The sequence below is a fragment of the Squalius cephalus genome (genome assembly GCF_949319135.1).
Source record: "Squalius cephalus genome assembly, chromosome: 7".
Lineage (NCBI taxonomy): Eukaryota > Metazoa > Chordata > Actinopteri > Cypriniformes > Leuciscidae > Squalius > Squalius cephalus.
Window position 1 is genome coordinate 25,842,176 of NC_137128.1, and position 18,834 is coordinate 25,861,009.

At 38.0% G+C, this 18,834-nt stretch overlaps 1 protein-coding gene across 2 annotated transcripts; it reads right to left on the minus strand.

The window, feature by feature from the left end:
- Positions 1–273: 273 nt before the first annotated feature.
- ctdsplb (CTD (carboxy-terminal domain, RNA polymerase II, polypeptide A) small phosphatase-like b) lies at positions 274–18,003 on the minus strand. Of its 2 annotated transcripts, XM_079876370.1 has the most exons (8): positions 17,397–18,003; positions 11,976–12,136; positions 11,698–11,730; positions 9,947–10,048; positions 7,471–7,527; positions 5,879–5,971; positions 4,863–5,048; positions 274–2,509 (listed from the first exon to the last, which is right to left on the minus strand). In XM_079876370.1, exons 1-8 carry the CDS (start codon positions 17,470–17,472, stop codon positions 2,384–2,386), a joined length of 834 nt encoding a protein of 277 aa, XP_079732496.1. In that variant the 5' UTR covers positions 17,473–18,003; the 3' UTR covers positions 274–2,383. The 2 variants fall into 2 exon arrangements, with proteins under 2 accessions (XP_079732496.1, XP_079732497.1); XM_079876371.1 differs by lacking the exon at positions 11,698–11,730.
- Between the last annotated feature and the right edge of the window lie 831 nt (positions 18,004–18,834).

Genomic DNA, 18,834 nt, shown 5'->3' on the forward strand with positions numbered 1-18,834 from the left:
ATGGAAGACATTAGGACAAAGTATTGTTGAAGGTGAAAAACTTTTTTATAATCAATCATTTTTTGTTTATAATCATTACCCCAAGTAAGCACAAGCAATTTCTTGCATGCTGATTCTTTAAAAATCAAAACCTAAAACTACACAAAAATATTTCTATCTCTTAAGATATGCTAAGAGACACCATTCAAGAGGTGACATTTATTTAGAAGAAATGGAAAGATCTGAGGATAATGGACCTTTAGTTCACAGCAATATAAAAGAAGGCATTGTGGGTTGTTTTTTTTAAAAAGGTGCTTTAATATAACATGTCAGAGTCCGGAAGAAAACTTGCAACAACCATGAATTCAACTTGGAATATACTCCAAACACCAGCACTGTACAGCCTCTCCAAACTGATTTCAAGCCTAGAGTAAATCGTGTCTGTATGGCTTACTAAAAAACATCAAAGAAAATAAGGCATAATTTAATTGGATGTGCCGACTTAAAACATTGACGTGACATCATGAAAACAAAGTGTATTAAAAACAGCACCTGACAGTTTAGAAGTGAAAAACACATTGAGAACCAAAGTAAATAAAAACCGTGAGCAAAACCAATAGTGTTTCAACGCTGTCAGATCACCTGGAGATATATTTAAAAAAGGTGACGTTCACAAATGTGAAAAGTATTGTGTTTAACGATTAGATATAAAGCTAGAACAAAATTAACAAGCCAAATTATCCAGGCAGCTAGAAGATCTTCAGCAACCACGATTGAAGGAGAGGCTGTAGAGCACGTCAACGAGCAGAAAACAGCATACATCTCAAATACTGACAGAAGACCATAAAAGTGAGAATGGATTGCTTTCAGTCGCCTGCCGCGGAACAGGATGAAGAGAGATGCAGAGAGGTAGACGAAGAAAGACGGAGGAAAAAAACAAACAGGACTGAACTGTGACGTGGCGGACTCTGGGCAGAGAGAGAAAGAGAGAGAGGTTATTGCCTGTTCAGCTGCTCCTCTCATCTTAGGCACTGCGGTGATGCAGAGTCTGCACAGCTTGTGCCAAACACTTTTGAAACTTCTCAAAGCCACAATCTCATCAGGAGAAAAGGCCTCCGTTTAGCTCTACAGGAGGGCTGCGCTGCAACAGGACAAGAGCAAACCGACTGCGACTAAAAACGCGTCCGTTCCGCCCATGGATGATGCTCTGGCACAAGCTGCACAGCGCTCTAGTCCCTGGGCTGGTACTGGTCGTACCTACAGGGAGGTCTTTTGTAGTGTAGTGTACAGTGGTAGCAGCAGCAGGGTATGGTTTAAAACAAGTTGAAACTAATTTAAAAAATATAAAGATGATGGACCTGTACCAATTCACAATAACCCGATGAACAAAAATAATTAAAAATGATAAAAGGGATACATTTGCAATTGTGCATCCTGGCTTCCATAAAGGACACATCCCCTTACTAATACAACCAGGGGGGAACAACTGCAGTGTCTATGCTACTTCACCAAAAGGCATTTAGCGACTAAAATTCTATGTCGACTGGGCAAACAATTTTTGAAATATCCAAACATTTGTCTTCAGCACCAATATTAGCATCTGGCTTGTTTGCTGAAAACGGAACGTACTTCAGCATCGGATTGCGAGACAAACTACTAGTGATTGGCACGATACAATCTTGGGTTTAAGATTGTTACTCCTAGGTAAGTTGGCAAAAGAGGCCGCGGCATATGAGACTAGTAACCTAACAAGTGCAAATGCATTCCTTTGCTCTTAGAAAACAAACTAAACATATACAAGTCTAGATAATAGTATCAGTCTATATAAATGGCACAAGCTAAAGCAAAATTGAAAATAAAAGGAGCACAAGAAGAACAAAGATGGTGACGTGTACCCAGCTTTACATAATTAAAAATCTCTGGCCTCTTTAACAGTGCTTTTATAAAAAGAGACTGACCTGCCTCCGTTTTAAAGCATATAATTCTTGTAAAGATTAGGTTCTCTGGAAATGTCATGTACAAAATGTTAGTTTCCCCCATAAAAATGACATTCAAAAAAGGCACTTTGTTGGGTCGGAGAGAAAACCCCACAGTCCTTTAACCCTACGGATTTCTACCTGCATAGCAACACCTCAGAGAATGGTTATGACTTGAATATTTTCATTTCAAAAAAGGAAAGAAAAAGTTGATTTTTTTTGGTTTATCATAAGCACTTTTCAAAAGAGAAATATTTGAGTGTCCACTAAATGTAAAAAGTCTGTTCATGTCACTGTGTGCGTGTCCTGGTTGGGGGCGTGGGTGTTCTCGGTGAGGTGAGGACTGCAGGCTGGAGGAGAGAGGAGAGAGGAGAGAGGAGCTGGGATGGGCTCTCCACTGGGCTCTCCACTGGCCCCTCGTCAGGCTGCTACCTGCCCCTCAGGTTCTGCAGCACCCCGTACACGTCCTCCTCTTTGCTCAGTCCCTCAAAGAAAGGCAGCAGGTCTAGGAGCTCCGTGTCAGTCATGTCATCAAACCACGACTGCACGGGAACCTTCACAAGATACACACACACACACACAATTAGAACCTGACATTAGAGCTTTTCACATTTGAAACAGTTAACCCTGGGTCATTCTAAACCCTGGGTTAACGGAATCCTGGGTTACCTTTATTCAAGTTTAAAACTGCTCATATTATACCCGGGGTTAACAGTTAATCCTGTGGATTCAAAAGCTGCTGTTTCACACTGCACATTCATAAACCCCGGGTTAAAGTCCTTTTTGAATATTTGCGGTGTCAGTGTTACCTGACCTGCACGTGACCTGTTTACATAAAGGCTCTAGCATTGCGCGTCCTTATATTACACATTTCTGAGAGAACTTTGCGAACTACAAAGGTAAGAATGACGGTCTCTTCCTCCCTCCAATTGTCGCATTTTCCATCGCCGTTTGGCATTTTTCCTATCATACGCAAAAATTACTGTTTATATTAGGGATGGGCGTATCGATATGAAGTATCAATATCGATACTGACGTCGAGTATCGAAAGTATCGATACTCAAATAAAAATAGATACTAATGTTTTTTTTTTTTGTTATTTTGTTTATTTGACAAGAAATGTAATGCATACAATATGCATTGAATTGGATGAATAACATATGTTAGTGAATAATTGTATAGTTGAACTAATTTTCCTGCTCATCTGAACACACGCAAATGCTGCAAGAACCAATCAATCACAGAGAGTGTTCACACACTACCGGCATTCAAACAGGGCTGCGTTTCCCAAAAGTATCATAAGAAACCATTGATGCTTTTGGGAAACACAGCCCAGAACAATGCTTAACAGAAGACAGAAAAACATGTTTGAGTTACTTCACAATAAACAAATTGAAATTGTAGCCTACATAGTCTGTGCAACTAAATTGTTTTAAATTCAATGTTAAAAGTTCATACTGATGTTCTGTTCTGTAACTAATTTTAATATAAAACATACACTGTCAAAATAATAAAAAAAGCATTTTATGGGTGCAACAGCCTGTCACTGGCAGTCCCTTAAGAAAATGAACAATACAGTGACCATAGTTCAACTAGGCCTATAATATTTTGTAGATTTCCATGGTTACCACTACAAGTAAACATTTTAACCATGTGTAAAGAAAAAATATATTCTAATAAGTTCCAATTAAGGCGTATTGAATGTTAAAATGCCTTTCAAATATAATGTTAAGTGGGTATCATTACCCATTTTACTCTTAGTAATTCAATAATTTAAGAAATTTAAAAATGCAAAAGTTCAGTTTAGAGGTATCGTATCGAAACAAAATAAGTGTTATCGCCCATGCCTAGTTTATATACATTGCGTAGTGTTTCCATGACTACCCAAAGCACATATAAGGCACGTGATTGATTGTCAGTTGCTAAGCATCTAGTTGTAACATTCTAAGACCGCATTACGGTGCCAAACTTGTATAGTTTGAAACGATGTGGAGTAACAGTAACACCCAGAGCAGGGTTTCATAACCCCGGGTAAAAATCGGTGCTAACCCCCCTTTTAAATTACAACTGTGAAACGATCCTTTACCCGGGGTTAAAAGCTGTATTTAGTACGACGATAACCCGAGGTTAAGCACGGTGTGAAAAGCTCAATTGTGTTATAACCAGATGATACAAGTGATAATCCTGTCATCCGTGTTATGAAATGTCACTGGTCCAAAATCTTGGATAATATACACAACTGTAATCATAAGGAATTTAACAATCTGGTACCATAATTCATTCTTTCTTTCTTTCTTTTAACAACTGGTGATTTCCCCAGAGGTTTGCCATTTTGATACATGGACAATTTTTCAGTGACTTTCAGCTTCACAGTAGCCACAGCTGGAGCTACATTTGTCTGTGTAATTGATATGACGTGAGATTCACAGGCGAATGACATATGCACGCAATTTAAGAAATCCGTCCGGACAACTCTTACTAATCCTTTAATAATTACTTATATTTTGTCAAAGACATGGTTTGGAAGATGATTTTTTTTGTACTCTCTCATTAATAAGTTTTTTGTTTTTTTTATCCCACAAAAATGTACAGTGTAGCTTTAACTACACATGGTAATATAGGCAACCAGTTCAACTATATGAACCAAGTCTCACAAACCTAAAGAACATCATAACAGTAAGTTGTAAGCTGAATGAGTTTGATTCACTAAAAAGAATCATTTGGGAGTCAGACTACTTTGGCTGTGCTGTATAATTGTGATTTGCTAAAAAAAAGACTGATTCAGAGCCAATCGTTCAGGAATCAAACTGAATGCCATTGTTTTTTTTTTTAATGCAACTCAACCCTAATAAAGAAGTCCATAAGTAACCAAACTACTTAAGAGTTTCATCAGCAATCAAAACTCACAGCATTTTCAGGATGGAAAATGTAGGAAGCAGGAGAGTTGTCCACGATGATGACGTTCCTGAGCTCTCTCCCGAGCCGACTAAGGTCTTTGACATAGTTCCCTCTGTGGAAAACGCAGGATTCCCGGAAGAGTCGCGCCCGAAACACACCCCACTGGTCCAGCAGGTCAGCCACCGGGTCGGCATACTGAAGCACACACAGACACAACAGACACTTAGACAAGTTAAAGGTGTGTTTTTGTCCAGTAGATCATGCACTGATTAAACTGCAGAGTCACTGTGGAATTGTCCAGTTGCTCCCTGCAACAAATATAAATATAAAACAGAGAAAACACAAGCTGCTAGGGCAACTTAACACTATTTCCATGTCTATGCAAACGAAAACGTCTACAAAGAGGACTGTAAGGAAACCTACAAAACCATAGTCAGATACATGCTACTAAAGCGAATGAGCCGGAGCGTCCTCGATATAACAGACATGGAAGCAACCAAGACACGTGATCTAAACTACAGTGGGCCGCATACAGCTAATGTGTCACTTACAGGAATGAGAAGAACAAAACACAGAGACATTAGCTACAGATATGGTGACAAATGAAACTTCACAGCATATCGTAAAAGCGGCCAACCTCAAACAATGTGAGCTTTTTAAAGGTGAAGGCAGCAGCGACTGCAACTACTGGTACATGGCACGCATTTTGGAAGAGTCACAGTTGCCATAGAGACACTTACCCATGCATTAGCGGCTAAAACAAACGCAGGCCACACAGAGACAGAGAGGGGGGGTCAGATATTAGCAGAGCAGGTATGAATCAACACCCACCCAACAGACCTTAAAGGGCTCTGGCAGGTATATCACAGTACTTTCTCCCTTAACTAACATTCAGACTGTTTCAGCCAGTGAGGTTTTCTGCACTATGAGAGTAATGAGATGCTGACTGACTGACTGACTGACTGACTGACTGACTGACTGAGTCTTTTGACATGTTTGTTGGTGTCACAGTGTGGTGGACAAACCTTGGCTAGACTGGCTGTGAAAAGCACACATTCAAACAGCTCGCCCATTTTCTGCAGGAACTCGTCAACGTGAGGCCTTTTGAGCACATACACCTACGGAGGGGAGATATTGTGAGCCATTTAAGTCCATTTGAATGATAATAAGTGCTCATAATAGAGTTCTACAGTCGGCTTCCGGAAGTGAAAACTCCATTCATTTTCTTCATAGGGAAATTACTCATAGGGAGATCACAGGGAGATTTTTAATCATAACTTGGAAACCTTTTTTAGACAGCCCTACTTTGAGCTTTGAGGTTGTTAATTGACGGTACACACCTCTGTTGAAGCCGTCAGCCCGCATTATTTCAACTTATTTTTAAAATTATAGTGTTTAACAGCAGAATTCCTGGTGAAGAACAACATTACCCATTATGCTGAAATAACCAAACCCCCCTAAAAGAGCTTTTTAGCTCCGCCTACTCCCATGAAGCACTGCGAATGAAGTAATCGAGTCGGTCTCCCTATGCTCTCAAAATAATTGTATGTATACATATTTTGCAATAAGCTTAAAATATATTGTTTCTATAGATATAATCAACATTTATATTTCTTGATCATTTTTAATTTGATTATGCTTTTCGCAATGCTTCATGGGATTGTAGTTCTTTCCCTCAGTTAAAGCCTTTAAGTACAGTCTTGTACCTTATTTTTATCTGATTTTAAAATATTTTTTGCTTCAAATCAAAGTTGGTAACGTTATGATTCACCTCATAGCTGGTTGGCTTGGATCATGGCTTATAATGCTTTAAAGATTTTTTTTAATCCCTATGGGAAAAATGAATGGAAAAAATACAGCTACAAAAGTGGACGGCCACTGTTGCACTCTATACATGTATTGTAATGTATAATAATAATAATCAAATCTTTATAAAACAATATAATACAATATATTACGTATATAGTACAATATTGTCATTAACAGAGCCATTTAAGTCAATTTAAATGATAATAAATGTTCATAATCCATATAATAATGAAATCTTTAACATGTAATATAATATAGAAAATAATACACTTTGATACAATTGTGATAAAGAGCAATTTAAGTAAATTACAATAATACATTTTCATAATACATCTAATAATCTTTATGAAACAATATAATATTATATAATAACTAATATAATGATACACAGAGCCATGTAAATTATTATTTTTAAATAATAAATGATCTTTATAATATATAAAACCTATTATAATAATAGTAAAATATTTAGAAAATAAAAAATTGTCTAAATATAATAACATAATATATCCTAAAGTCATGAGCTCGTTCTTCAAAACACTGAGGAACACAAATCAAGCACAAATGATTTGCATCAGCTCCAGGATGACAAACGGCTGCCACCTAGTGCAAGTAATCATGAATAGGCCTCCCAGGACAGACAGCCTATCCTGGATTACTTGAACAAGGGAACAGCCACTCAGCCATGTTCACCACTCCATCCAGTGAAGTTGAAACGTACATAAGACCCGTAAATGGCTTCATAATTGCTATAGAACACACTACAAGTGTAATTTGAAACCTGTGCATGTCTCCATGAATTCCGTACCTGATGCACTGTGCCATCTATCTCCACTGGGACGATGAAATCAGCATTGCTAATAGGCTATGAGAGAGAAACAAATGCAAAACAGTGTTATGACCCAGCTTCAGATGGAGACAAATGTAGAGGAAGTGATCCAACTAATTTTATTTCACACGTTTTCTGAAATACCTGAAAAGTCTTTCAGGCAGTAGGCATGAATCTTATTAAATACTCATGTTTTGTACTATGTCATGCACTGGCTCAATAAGCTTCAAATATGTTTTTTATTTAATGTGGCTATTGCCAGAGTTATTCGTTTTCATTTCAACCATTGTTCTACTGAATGTGTGAGCATCACTCAGGCTGTATCATTCTCTACCTTAAAAAATCCATCTTTCAAATATTGCTTTTAAAAACCAAAATCTTTTTGCTTTTAGCTTCCGGCAGACGGCCGTACGCATCGATTTACATCCTACGGCATACATTTTCAAGTGTTACTATTTTGCCGTTAAGTCGACTTGCGCAGGCCATCTGCCGGAAGCTAGTTATTTTAGTTGATTAAGTTTTAAATATGGATAATTTTCTTACATGAACACATCGCTTCACTTCAGAAGGCCTTTATTAAACCCCCTGAGCCGTGTGGAGGACTTTTATCAAGGATGGATGCACTTTGATGGACTTTAAAACATAAACGGCCATTCACTGCCATTATAAAGCAGAGCCAGGACATTTTTTAATATAACTCTGATTGTATTCGTCTGAAAGAAGAATGTCATATAAACCTAGGATGGCTTGAGGGCGAGTAAAGCATGGGTTAATTTTCATTTTTGGGTGAACTATCCCTTTAAATAACTCCAAATATCAGCTTCAAAAATAGTTGAACGAACAAATGTGAATTTGTTCTCTTTCATGTGTTTTCTTTTTTTAAATAATAAATCAAGTGAGCTTATTTGTCACTTCAGCTATCTCAAAACATTATACAGCAATAAACTAACAGCTGATAAACAAGATGACAGCAATCAGAGGTTACTGATGTGTGATAAGCTCCATTTACTTATAATTTGCATAAGCGCACTGAAAGTGCAGTGACTACAAACTGTGCTCTTTCAATACAAACCTTTCAAGTTAAAAACATTACTAATCAGGTGTGAGGAAGGTTTGAGTATGGCACACCTCACACATTTGTCCTTACAAGCATGACTGAAATCAGTCGATCACAGACAACTTAACCCTGTACAGCCTGACATATGAAATAACAAAAGGTTTTGAAAAAAGCTTGTATGTGTTTTTGTTGAGTATCATATTTGATTCATCAGGCTTTCATTTTCAGAGGAAAATATGTGCTTACACTTCAAGGTTTTTTCTTTTTTTAGAAGCCCAAACTAAGCAAAAATATGCGATTTTTTGCAGAATTTATTGCCAAAAGGATGAAATTATGATAGCTTGTAATGTACTGTAAATTAATGAGATCTTTAAGGCAGTTTAACATACTACAAACATGAAATAATGTCTTAATAAAATTATATTTAAATGCTTAATGATCAAAGCTCTGTAGTTTTAATTTTGGCAATACAATGACTGACGTAGATACATTTTCCTCAAACGTCTAATACGTTTGAGTATATTATATACTCCGATTTCAACATGATTTTTCTAAATACATTTTTTTTGCTTCATATCTTGAAATATTATAAACATTCTTATGTTTTGTTTATAAAATTCATTATAGATTTCACACCAAAGAGACATGTGTACCAAAAGGGGGATTTAAAATTAAACTAAAAGGCCTTTTGCTTGCTAAAAATGTATGAGCTCATCAATCAGAGGAGAGAAGACATGTAGTAGATTATGCACAACAGGTTTTTCAGCAAAGTTGATCATTTTGATCATTCAGAGGCCTTAGAATTTTGCGTATCAAATATGATACAGTATGCTTTATAGGGTTAAACTCTGTTATAAGACTACCCCATGCCAAACTTCTGAGCTTCACAAACAGATCAAGATGATAAAAAGCTCAAGTTTCTCTTCTACTCTCCTTCTAGCAGCAGAGACAAATGAGCCCTGACTGATCCGCCACCAAGCATCACAGGAAGCTCTGCCCGCATGCATATATATCTCTGACGCAAATAGGTCACCGTGGGTCACCGTCACTGAGCAAAATACTGAGAGAAGTCACAGTTTCATTGCATTTGTGACCCATTCCTGGTTGCCTTTCTCTGGAAAAATACCTGACACTGTTGAATGAGAACTGAACCGAGTTAGACGATGACATAATTTTTTGCAGCTTTATAGATGAAATAAACTAATTTAATAATTGATGATCTTTACAACGGAACTGAATCAACACAGAACTGACTTCATCTGAACAACAGCCGAAATGCATCAATTTCCTGTTATCGCTGTACAGCTGCTTTGAAACAATCTGTAGCCTATTGTATACTGAACTGTATACCTGAAAAGGATCTGGGCTAGTTTCTACAGGCAATAATTAATGAATTACCTTAAACGAGCTGTGCACCAGAGTCTCATCCAAGTCTATTACCACACACTTCTTCCCATAGTCATTTATGTTAACCTCAGGCAGGAGGTACTTCTCTGGAGGCTGTGGAAATGCAAAACAAAGTGAGTTAGCATGACGAACATGGAGCAGATTCAGCGTAATGAGTGAGAAATGAGGCACGGGAGTTTTAGCCGCGACGTGTTAGACTGTTATTAAGCAAAATGAGCAGAAAGAAGCACGATCCCCAACCATCTACACATTTCCTCTGGGAATTGTAAGGGAAAGCTTCAGGCATTTTAGGAAGTGTGTTTCCTGAGCTGCACAGATGACGCGCATGCTGTAACAACCCAGCTCTTTCCAAGCGGAAGTGGAAAGGATTATGCCTGTGCGTGGGGATTAAAAGGTTTTTCACACATTAATCAGAGATGCAGGATGGGTAAGGTTAGAGTGCGAGAGTGACTACAACACTGGCTGTCTGTATGAAATCCCATCACTTTATTTATATGCTGCGGGTGAATGGGTCCCTCTCTTGGTCCAGTTCTCTAATCCTAGCTGCACCGTCTCAATTCAAGCAGAGGCAATTTTGTTATAGCGGGAGGCAGTATGCTGTCGAGTCTATCTAATCTAAATCCCTGTCTGTTTAATGGGATGAATCAAGCTTAGGAGGAACCGCTGGAGTGCAGTCATGATCTTGGTCCGAACTGCTGAATGAACACGAAGACACCAGAACACTTACAGTTCGGCTGGGCGCGAGTTCCTGTTCAGTACACAAACAACAGTACAGCAAATCATCAACAGAAGATTCATTGGGGGATTGTGTGATCACTACTTCTAAAATCTTATGGCAAAATCATTAAAGGATTGATCATGAGATCTGATCTTCCCATCTGGACTTCAACAGCCTACCATTGAGATTAATAATCATAATAACCCCAAACTTCTGAACGGTAGTGTACATTTAAATTTGTATGCCTTGCAAACTTAAATGTTTGGGTTTTTTGTGATGTACTCAACACTGTTCTTGTACATTCCGCTGATTTATGTCCAAGATAGATTATCTAGCTGGATAACATAAAAGTATTTTTTGAGAATTCAACAAAATCTCATCTAAGTCCTCAAGGCATCAGTAATAGTATGTTAAATGACGAACCAAACAGTAATGTTTGGCTTCGCATGCCATAGTCAACAAAAATATTACATGAATGTATGGCGATAGATTATAGCTGTAAAATTTTCAGCTCGTTTCAAAAACTGTGAAAAGGAAACTAAACATTAACGAAAAATCGAATTATTTCTAGCAAATATAAAAAATGCACTGCTAAAAATAGGCCAGTGAAAATATTGGCATGGCAAGTAAAAAGTAGCTTGACTGACCAGCAGAAGAAAAACATTCAATTGGTGAAAGTATTGCTCAGCACCTTTTAACAGACTAGAACACATGAAATAAACACTTGCATTATCAAATCAGAAGTAGTCATACTCCCAATAGTTAAAAAGCTGGAGGGGAGGGGGGGGCATAGTCAACACATGTTGCTAAATGCCTTAGCCAATAATTGTGTGGAAAAACATTAAGCTTTCCAGTCGCCACAGTAGTAGTAATATACGGTGTATGAAAGCATCAATCAGGCAAAGTGCATCACTGTCCACAGAACCGCTTGAAAAGACGACTTGAGAGTACAGTGGTGAGACGTTCATGCGGCATGCGAGAGCACACAGACAGACGACACAGAGTGGAGTGGAGTCATACATACACTGGGGATAGGGATGACCTCAACCTGGTCACACTGGGACATGAGATGAAGACAGAGGAAACAAACAGGAGAGGAAATGAGGTGCTGAACCACAAGACAAATGGACTATAATTAAGACACATGTGATACAGTCTGCACAGATAAAAAAAGAGAGAGAGTTGTGATTACTTCTATTTAACATGAGGAAAACACGCATGACGGCGAGAGTCTCTGGATCAATACGCATCTGATCTTCTGTAATCGCTCCCGTTATAAAGAGGATGTGTGGGCAGTCTCACCTTTGGTGGAGCTCCGTTCTCCTCCACAGGTGGCGGCAGAGGACTGCTGTTGTTGTTGGGGGTGGTGGGCGGCTCGGCATCGTAACTCCTCAGGCAGCAGAACAACGAGCTGAAGATGCTGCGAGTCCTCTTCTTCTTCAGGCTGCTGTTAGACAGCGAAACTACAAAAAGAACAGACAGAGAGAACATAGGTTTAAAACAAATGACTACAATAATAATTTACCAAGGATGCATGATATTTTTAGTGACATTATATATATATATATATATATATATATATATGAAGAGTTCAGATGCAAAAGCCTCTAAGTGCCATCTGAAAATTTCTTCTAGAATGGTCATTTTTATCAAGCTCGTATATCTAAGTTCAGTAATTTCACTTAAATGACAAATAATAGGTAATTTTCATTGCAATTTAAGTGAAATTACTGAACTTAAATATACAAGCTTGATAAAAATTATCATTCTAGAAGAAAATTTCAGATGGCACTCTTCATATTATATATATATATATATATATACACACACACACACACAACAGCTAGCATTCAAAAGTTTGGGGTCAGAAAGATTTTCAAGCTCTGCAAAGATGGATTAATTTATTAGATTAAAAATACAGTAAAAAGTAATTAATAGTTATAACTCTAAAACTTACTTCTACAGTACATAATAATACATACTTGTGGCTATATACATTTAATAAAGATTATACAGAACGGCAAGGGTCAGAAGTTATAAATTAGAGTTTTAATGTTTATGAGTTACATTCATTTCAGTCAGTGAAACGTATCCACTTTTCCTACGCCCCATGATCCTTTGCCTGTATTATGGGAGTAACTTCCGTTAAACTGTAACCAATCAGCGAAAGGTTCGCTCTATGAACGAAATAAGCATTTTCAAAACTGGGTGCAATGAGATGACATTATTCTACTCACCCTGCAACCATCGAACATTAAAAGAACATTTAAAAGTGTAAAAGCATTAACAAATTACTACCACAGACCATGAATAACCCCTAATTATTTTCACAGGAATATAACGGACGTGTTAAATATCACTGTAGTAATATATGTTACATATATGTTATGTCTGTATAATGCAACACATTGCCTTAATCAAAATAGTTAATTAACTACAAGTTGGAACATTAAGTGATTATACAGTGATTTCCATCATTGTGACAGACAATAATTACTATATCTACCTGCTTTAGAAACATTCGAGTAAACACTGGTTATAGGGATTAAAAGTAAAAAGGGAAGACAATTACATTTTAAAGCGTCTGTGTGAAAACAAACCTGGGAAAAGAGAAAAACAAGAGATTCTCAGTGCATTCCAGTGAATTATTCTAGGGATATAACGTTAATTAAATTGGGAGAGCAGCAGACCACAAAAGCGCAGTATATGTTGTCCTTTTTAATACTGTTACAGTGGAATACAAAGAAAAAATTATATATATATTAATGAGGAAAAGAATGCAGCGACTGAAAAAAGCTCTTGCCATAGATATTCCTGTCATACCACGTCACATTAAAATACCAAGCGTTACGTTTTTCTCTTGAAGTCTGAACACGAAGAAATTTTTAGAGCTCATTCAGACAAACTGACGGAAAAAGATTTTTTTTGTGTGCTTTTTTACGTTTAACTTCCCCAAACCGGAAGTGCCACCCATAAACTAAAACGAAATAGGCTTGTTAGGAAAAAGGTGGATGATACATGGCATATAAAAGTTCAATAACACTCATTTGGGACACTTGGTGGTGGGAATGCCTGACAACCTTTAGGGAAATGGCTTTCTCCCAGTCAGGATGTCACATGATGGCATCTTTAATTAAAAGTCCAGACTATTACAAATGATTAAGGACAGGCTTTACACCAATACACTGCACATAATGAGGCGACGTCAAAGAGCCTCGCAGTTCTCCTCTCCTCATTCACACACACACACACACACACACTAATAATAATCTTCCTTCATTCCAGCGCCACAGCGGAGGCTCTGAATGTTAACACTGAGGTCACCAGCAAGTAAAGGCCCTTTAAAAATAGTGACAAGCAGAAAAAAAAAATGAAACTAGACCCCGCTCGCTTACAAACCCCACCCCGTCCCCTTTAGGCTCCTAAACCCTAGTCCCTCCACTCATTGGCTGCCGCCTCCAGCACCATTTTAAGGGACAGAGGCTATTTTCCCTCGTTCCTGAAGCTTCACTGATGACTTCAGAGGCACAGACGAGGGGGAATATTTGAGGGAGAGAGGGAAGAAGAGAGGAGGGCAGCAGCAGCAGAGGAGGGGCTAAGAAAACAACCAGCCAATGAGAACCGTGCATTCCTCTCCCGCCCCTTTAGCCACCATCTCAAATGTTCAGCTGCTGAACATCTCTAGCTTTTCACCGCAAAATACAACAACCTATGCAATACATAACACTAACATTTTTGAATCGCATTAAATTGCATCACAAACTGGAACGATCCGGCTGATTTTTACAGCAACAGGACTGAGCTTATTAAAAGACAGCACTTTAAGTAGACTTTCAATAGATTTGATTAAGAAAGCAGCTTCTAATCATGCATTGCAGTGCTAGGATCATTTTTCATAAGTGGGAGGACAACAGCTTGTCTTCACTCAGGAATATTGAAGGAAGTGTCAGAAAGCATGTTAAGCATCATGGCAAGAAGAGGTGTAAAAAACACATGATATTTAGGTCAATTGAGTAGCCTGTCACAATGAGAGTGTCTTTGCAATGCCACAACAAAAAAAATCATAAATGTGCATCTGTCTGTATAGCTTAGATTTATTTAAATGCCTTTACCACATCTAAAGAGCAAAAAATTTGACTGCAAAGCATCCAATGAAGTTATATAAACTATTGCCATATGCACTCCAAACAAGTAAAAGAATAAAATGCAGTAAAGTACAGGACGTTTTACATAATTGTGGGCAGAATGCAAAAAAGATCCCTGTCAGGCAACGGGCCAGAGACATTGATCACTGCGGCAGACTATCAGATGCCATCAGAGCTCAAGCAGCTGCCTTAAAAAAATCCTGTAATTACTACTGACTTTAATTACTTCTGGTTTAATACTAATCTACATGTTGGAAAGAATCATTAATGGCTTTGAAGAGGGAACTCTGGTCTGGATGAGATCAAGGCAGTATATGCGAGTCACAAAAGGTATTTAAGTGTTGCCTAACATGCCATCAAAAGCGCAAGGACCATTTTAGATTGTTTAACTTTATTCTGTGCTGTTTTGAGAGGGCAGCTGTTGAAGAGCTTCTCCACTCAGCCACCCAGAGGTCAAAGGTAAAGCTCTGGAAGTGCTCCATCCAAATGCCTGCTGTCACAGAGCCGGACATCCTCAGATGATCAGCCCTGCAAAACTGTAACATGTATTTTATCTAAAGGGATATTTCCCCCCAAAAAAATATTTCTGTCAATCACTCACCCTCATATCGTTCCAAACCAGTAAGACGTTCATTTATCTTGAGAACAAAAACATTTTTAATGAAATCTGAGAGCTTACTCTCCATTGACAGCTAAGCAACTACCACTTTGATGCTTCAAAAAGTTCATAAAGAGATGGTTAAACTAATCCATATGAATTGAGCGGTTTAGTCCAAATTTCCCGAAGAGACATGATTGTTTTATATGATGAACAGATTGAATTTAGGCTTTTATTCACATATAAACATTCATAAACATACATCAGTTGTGGTAAATGGAAGCTCAAGCATGTTCGCTTGACGTGTAAGCAACAATGAGGTTCATTCTGATGTTAGGCAGCAAGTTTGAGCTTCTGCAAGAACCAATGAGGTAAATTTATTGTGTGTTATGCAGCATGTTTGAGCTTCCTCAAGGAACCAATGAGGTTTGTTCTCGTGCGTCAAGCAAGTTTGGTTGAGCTTTTGTTTATGTTTACCTTTATGTTTGCCGATCAATGATTATATGTGAATAAAAGTTTAAATTCAATCTGTTCATCACATGAACCGATTAAGTCTCTTCAGAAAATTTGGAATAAACCGCTCAATTCATATGGATTAGTTTTACAATCTCTTTATGAACTTTTTGAAGCGTCAAAGTGGTAGTTGCTTAGCTGTCAATGGAGGGACAGAAAGCTCTCAGATTTCAAAGAGATCTTCATTTGTGTTCTGAAGATGAACGAAGTCTTACGGGTTTGGAATGACAATTTTCATTTTGGGGGGAAATATCCCTGGTAAGGCAAGACACTATCTGCATTTTTTTATGCACTGGTTAATTTTTAGATTTTGGGCTATTTTGTTTTCATAACATGTAACATGTTCATAAAACATCAAGACTGGTGAAAAGAAAACATTCCAAAAAGTGATAAAGTGTTTATTACACACTATCTATTCGCACCTGTAGATTTCAATTGCAATACATATCTTTAAAGACTGTCTTCTCAAAATGAGCTTTTCTCCTGCACTGAGCCAGAAACCTCCACGCTCATACACCAAACTTTAAAGTTTTATTCTTATATTCTGAAGGTTTTCACATTTGTTTGTTCAACAGTTAATTTTTACCTTTTCAGCTATTTTTCTGAGTAGTAAAAAGAGATATCCAAAATCCCCTCAGTAAAAATGTTTAACTTAAATGTGTCGACAAAAAACAAACAAAAAACTTTTATCCAATGTTCCGATTTCGTTTCTGTAATTTCTTATTTAATAATGCCTCATTTGCATATTTAAACAACATTTCAGAAAACTTGTGCAAAACAGTCTTAATGTACTGTACTTAATCTACTATGGTTGTAAGATTCTGGATTTAATCAACAAGTTATTATGTACCCTATTCATCAGTGGTGTCTTGCCTTAAAAACTAAACTAAAACTAAAAATGTGCTTTTTGGCACGTAAAATGTTTGTTCGCATCCTGACCTAAACAGCGCCATCACAAAACTGACTTGCTTTGTAAAACAAAATTGTAGGCAACTAAATAACATATCTAGCCTACTTAATTCCTGCTGACTTGACTGAAAGAACAACAAGTCAAAAGTCCGCCGCTTCTTAAATAAAACATGTGCCCTTTAAAGCATTCAACTTATGCAAGTCTTGCCCCGTGACAGAAAGAAACATGTTTACGTTGGTCTCCATCCACATCACGGGCGACCAACGCTTACAGAGCCAAAACTTTCGCTCTTTAGCAGTTTACACTGCGCCTTTACGACGACTCAATTATATAAACACACTCGGTGATTGTTTTGCATCAAATGTAACACGTTGTCATATGAAAGCATATACAAAAATACCAAACAACCACTATATCCTCGTCTATGTTGGTCTAAACAAGAATGAAATTATTATTGTCCGCGGACGCAGGCTCGCAGCCCGCTCGTTTAAAATGGTGGGTAAAGCTAACAAAACGCGCAACAGCGACCAACTTCAACGCACAAAAACACCTCTCACCTTTCTCAGCATTTGACGAGAGTATCTCCTCCTCCTTAGGGTTCGTAACCTGCGTTATTATGGACGTGTTGTCCATGGAAACGAGATGTTAGCTCCTTTTCCAGCGAGTTCTGGCCGTGTCCGTGTTTCAGGTTGTGCTAACAGCTAGTCGAGTTAATGGCAGATCTCCAGCCAGCCAGCAGACTGCTGTCGCTCAGGCTAGCGTGGGCGAACGGACTGCACCCGACCACTAATCTTTGCGTTTTGTTGCATTAAAATACGCGTCGCGGACACACATTTGATCAATCAGCCCGTGCGGATACGCATTACAAAAATCAACTGCGCCAGCGCCGAATGGCTAATAAGTAAATGGAGGTTGAATTGCTAAAATAAGATAGCGTTTGCGAACTGACCATGAATCTCCGATTCTGGGCTGAATAACTGACCCGCGCGATGTCTGAACGCTCGCGTTTAAACTCCTGGAGCTATAGCGGAGAACGCCGCGACATCTGTGCGCTTAAGCGAGCGTCAAAAACTGCCTCTTCATGTTTTCCCGTGTTTTCTGATCTCTGCTTCCAATATGGAGACGGTGTGTGTGTTTGATGTTCACGAGTTAGAGCTGAGGAACGGCAGGAGGAGGTATTTTCTGGGAACCCCCTCCCTCATATTAAAAATAAAAGCACGGCCGGGGAGCGCGCAATCCGCCCAATGACAGGACAGGAGTCCTCACAAAGTCGACTGATCAACACAGACTCAACTATGGAACTAACACTAAAAAACAAAGTCCACTAAAAAGTCAAAATAAAACACACGAACACTTGGTCTGGTTTGCTTCGTGATCCTTAGAATGAAGAATAAGAGTGAGAGTTTAGAGAAGTAGGCTAGCTCACAATGATTGTTTTGATTTCTTCCTATTGTTGTTTCTTGAGCAACTTCAATATGCGAAGAAATGAACATCTGTCATTTACAGTAAAGAAATGGATATAGAATGTAAATGGGAATCACACTGTACAATAGAGTAAAACAAATTGCGCCTGTGCCTGTATTATGAAGTGGGAAACAGACCGTAGGCCTATATTTCTGACTGTGAGGTTTAAATAGTAAAGGGCTTGCCTTTCCCTGTGCGCACTCTGCTGCTCAAAATTATTGTTGCACGTTGTAATATATCGCTAACATCTTTTTCTGTTCCTTTCAAAGTTTTTATTTTATTCGTCTCTTCAGTCTCCATATTATGTAAAAAAAATAAAAAAATAAAAAATGAATTAAATAAAAAACATAGGCAACAAAAAACAATCTGGTCTTTATTTCATTTTGACACCCATATTAACACAAATAATATATTATTATTATTATTATTATTATTACTATCTTAGTGTCTTGTATAGCTGCATAAATATGAACAAAATAGCCTGTCTTTATTGCAAAGTTTTCCACTTTGGGGTTGTAATCAGAGCAGTCT